General features: G+C 72.2%; 1 protein-coding gene across 1 annotated transcript in view; it reads right to left on the bottom strand.

Annotated features, from left to right (window-relative positions):
- Positions 1-2,327: 2,327 nt before the first annotated feature.
- Positions 2,328-4,012, bottom strand: part of MFSD7 (major facilitator superfamily domain containing 7) — a gene marked incomplete at its 5' end in the record, with an annotated part of 6,296 nt that continues 4,611 nt past the window's right edge. The window contains 4 exons of the mRNA XM_012734892.1: positions 2,328-3,010; positions 3,404-3,513; positions 3,583-3,740; positions 3,823-4,011. Of these exons, the coding sequence (XP_012590346.1) occupies positions 2,841-3,010; positions 3,404-3,513; positions 3,583-3,740; positions 3,823-4,011 (627 nt within the window). The remainder of the gene's footprint in view (positions 3,011-3,403; positions 3,514-3,582; positions 3,741-3,822; position 4,012) is intronic.

Below are 4,012 nucleotides of genomic sequence, written 5' to 3'. Positions count from 1 at the left end.
TTCTGGGTGGGGCAGGGAACCTGGAACTTCCCTTCTCCTAGGGACCACCCAGTTACAAGAGGTCTGATCCCCCACACTCGCTGGCAGCCGGCCAACGGCCACCTGGCCCTGGGGTCTCAACGGGTCACCCCCATCCAGGCTGCTTGCCGGGGGCAGGACACCGCTGCTCCCACCTGTGGTGGACTGGGTTCAAACATGCCACGGGGTACTGAGGGTCTCGGGGATGCCCCCAGGCCCTGTCCTCCCTGGCCCTGCTACCCCTGGCCGCCTTCTGTTGGCCTGCGGACGGCTCATCTGCACCTGCCTTCCTTCCCGGGCCGGCACGCTGGCCCTGACTGGTGCGGGGCCTGGCACTGCCCGCAGGGGCCTGGCCAGGCCCTACCCCGCCAACGTTCTGGCCCCCACAGGCTGCCTGGATCACCCTCCAGTCAGGAATTCACTCCGCTGCCCCGTGTGGCCCGGCAGGAGCACCTTGCCTTGGGGAGAGGCGGGTGGCCAGGGCCCAGGTGGCAGTCCTGCGGACTGTCCTGACTCCCAGGCACAGGGCAGAGCAGGAGCGCGGGGGCCGGGCCGGCAGCAGGGCGCCCCGGGCACGCGGGGGGCGGGGCTCGGCTGACCTTCGGAGTCCGGCCAGCACCCAGGCTCCACCTGCAGCTGTCTGGTTCCCAGGGGCCACAGCCGTCCTTAGAGGCAGTGGCCGCCAGTGTCCAGCCGCCCCAGGGGACCGGGCGGGCACTGAGACAAGAGGCCTGGTGGGGAGGGCAGGGCCACCTCACGGGCTCACCTGGGCACGATGAGCAGGCGGGCGGGCAGCGGGCGTGAGTGTGCGCGCCCAGCAGTTTGTGTCCACAAGTGGGCACGTGCTGCGGAGTGGGAGCGCTGCCCAGTCCCGGGCCGGGTCCTGCTTTGTGTGCGCCCTGCAGGGACAGCTGCCCAGTCAAGTCCCTCTCAGGCCAGCAGGAAGACCAAGAAGGGGCCCCCCAGAGGGCTCCTGCAACGTCCGGTCCGACTTCGAGCAGCGCAGCCCCGGCCCGGGATCCGAGATGAGGCTGCCCCGGCGTGGGCCCGTCCCCCGGCGAGCCAGTGGCTGGGCTGCAGGCGGGCAGCAGGCGCTGACCCTGCCTCCTTCCAGGTGTTCGGCCTCCTGGACCAGAACTGCGACGGCATCGCGGACAAGGAGGACCCAGGTCACACCCTTCGCGGCCACCGGCGTCGGCCACCCCAGCACTGGGGCCGCAGAGTGGCCAGGCAGGGGTGGGGCGTGGCTGCCCTGGGACGCGCCCCGCCCCGCGGGGAGCAGGGCGCCAGCCCCCACACCCGCCTCCGGCTGCCCCTCCGCTTGTCTCCCCAGGGCTCGAGGTTGGGGTCCTGCAGATACACCCCCCAGCACCCCACCCCACCTGGGCAGGCGCCCCCCGTCTGCCCCTTCCCGCCTCCCCGACTGTGCTGGGGGTCCCTGGAGAGGGAGGCGCAGAGCGCCACGGCCGTGGCTGGGGCCGGCGCAGCCTCCACGCAGGCGAGCCGCCAGGGAGGACCAGCCGGCGCCAAGTCAAGGGGCCCCGGCGCCCTCCATGCCCGAAGCTGCCGGAGCAGAGGCTGGTGGGTCGCGGTGCAGAGCACCTCGGGGGCCCAGGGCCCGGCGTGTGCGGCCATTGCCTGAACTCGGGACGCCAGAAACGCGTCGGAGTGCGGGGCTTGGGATCTGACCGCCGGAGCCGCCCGCCGGCTCCTCCCTCACAGCGCTGCCCGGCTTTGGGGCGGGTACTGGGGACCAAGAACTTAGGCCGGTGGGGTGTGGGGTGGGCCAGGGCCGAGACCCACGCTGACGGCTGCTCCTGGGCCAACCTAAGGCCTTCAAGGTGCCAACGGCCTGGAGCATCACCAAGGGCCCGCCCCGCTGCCGGCCCCTGGGCCGCCCCCCCCACCCCCCGCCATCCTGGCCCGTGGTAGCTAAGCAGGGCCTGCAGAGGGCTCTGCGGGAGGAGTGGGGCGCACTGTCGGGGGTGCTGCAGAGGGCAGGGACATCCCCGTCAGAGGGGTGGTGGGCCCACACTGAGGGTTCTCGCCAGGCCGCCCAGCTGTCCTCGCCAGCCAGGCTTCACCTGTGCCAGGAGCAGGCAGGGGTGGGGGGGAGCGGACGCCCCTCAGGCCCCTCCTGTCTTAGCTGCAAGCAGCTGCGCGCGCCCCAGGCCCACAGAGTGAGGGAAGAGGCGCGGCCGCTGCGGGGAGGTGCCTGCCTCCCGGGCCGGAGCGTCAGCCGCCTGGCCCGCCCTCTGGGCCCCCCCAACACAGGAACCAGATGGGGCTCGCAGTCACAAGTCCGGACGGTTGGCGTAATACCAGTTTTTCAAGTGTCGCTTTCTAACATCCCTCAGGCCCTCCCCGTACATCTGGGCCTGACCCCCCAACGGCCTCACAGGCTGACCAGGCTTCCATTCCGCGGGGGTCCGTTCCTGATGCCCTGGGCTGCGACCACGGAGCTGCATCCTCACCCACGGGAAGAGCAGGCACGAGGTGCCCTCCTGGGGACCACGGATGGCCCCTCTGGCTGTCCAGGGCAACTGAGTGGCCCCCGCGCCTGCCCGCCGGTATCTTGGGGGGATGGAGGGTCTTCGTACGGGCTCTCCCTCCATGTCCCTCCCGCCTGGCCAGCCCCCTCGCTTCCCACCTGCCCAGCACCCAGGCTGGGGGCCTGGCCTCTGCTCAGCAAGGGGGACCGTTCAAGCAGGGACCCCGTCCACGCCTGCTCAGGGTCCCCCCCGCCCTCGGCCGTGCCCCTCACACACGGCAGCAGCCCCCCGCTCTGCATCTCCCGAGCAGTGTCCTGGGGAGTTGAGGGCTCAGGGGGCGGCTTCCTGGCCAGCTGTGTGGTCCGTGGAGACCGGGCACTGCTCCTGCACGGTCAGGCTGGCGTTGGCCTCGGCCTGCAGGCGCCGGTATGGTGTGTGGAAGAAGAGAACCAAGAGGCAGGTGAAGAGGGTACAGAGGCCGGCCATCAGCAGCATGGACGCTGGGGAGACAGGGCAGTGCTGGCCCAAGGCTGGCCCAGGCGGCCGGCCTCGGCTCCCCCCCTCAGGCCCTGTGGACGTGGACCCCCCAAAGCCCAGCTGACTCTCCACGCACCGTAACAGCTGAGGAACCCAGAAACAGACCCGGCCCGGCCCCGATGGCCACTGAGGGGAGGCCAGGCCGTGGCAGCCACGAGCAGTGGTCGCCAGCCCCAGGCCTGGTCCGGGAGGCTGCGCCCCTCGTGCCTCGGGGGGACGCGTGGCGGGCCCTCTGGGGCCCACCACGCTGACTGGGCCGCCCGAACCCCACTCCGGCTCCGCCCAGGGTGACCTGGCCAGTGCCTCGGGGCAGGGAGGCGCTGTGGGGGGCCTGGCTCACGCCCCGGGGCACTCACTGCTCCAGTCCAGGGGGTCCTGGCCACCGCGACACGTGGAAAAGGCCGGTTCCTCACGACGCACGGCCAGGGAGGTCAGCAGCAGCATGAGGAGGACGCCCTCGGCCTGCCTGCACAGCCACCTGGCCATCAGCCCCGTGGGGGGGGCGGGGCGGGCGAAGGAGGGGGCACACACTCACCCCAGCACAAAGATCAGGCCGGCGGCCGCGCCCTCCCCCACCGGGAAGGAGCACTCCACGGCCAGCTCCATGGCCACCGGGAACACGGAGAAGCCGAAGGCGCCGAGCAGCGAGCACACGGCCGCCAGCGCCGCGGTCTGGCCCCGCAGCTGGGACACCTGCAGAGGGGCGTGTCGGGGGCGGAGCCGGCCCAGGGCCTCCCCGCAGCGCCGGCCTGGGCATTCCCGGCGGGGCGCTCACCAGGGCGAAGGCCACGCAGACCAGGGACGTCAGACACAGGCCGACCTTGACTGCGCCGGTGAAGTGCTTGGTCCGGTCCACGTACAGGCCAAGAGCCAGGGCCCCCAGCACCCCAAAGGCGATGAAGAGAGCCCCGCAGAGGCCTGAGAACTCCTGGGGGAGGCCCCGCGGCGCCCTGTCACGGGGCCCC

The sequence above is a fragment of the Condylura cristata genome, unplaced genomic scaffold (genome assembly GCF_000260355.1).
Source record: "Condylura cristata isolate star-nosed mole 26May11 unplaced genomic scaffold, ConCri1.0 scaffold00088, whole genome shotgun sequence".
Taxonomy (NCBI): Eukaryota; Metazoa; Chordata; class Mammalia; order Eulipotyphla; family Talpidae; genus Condylura; species Condylura cristata.
Note: the sequence above shows the minus strand (reverse complement) of the source record. Positions and strands in the feature narration are given on the sequence as shown.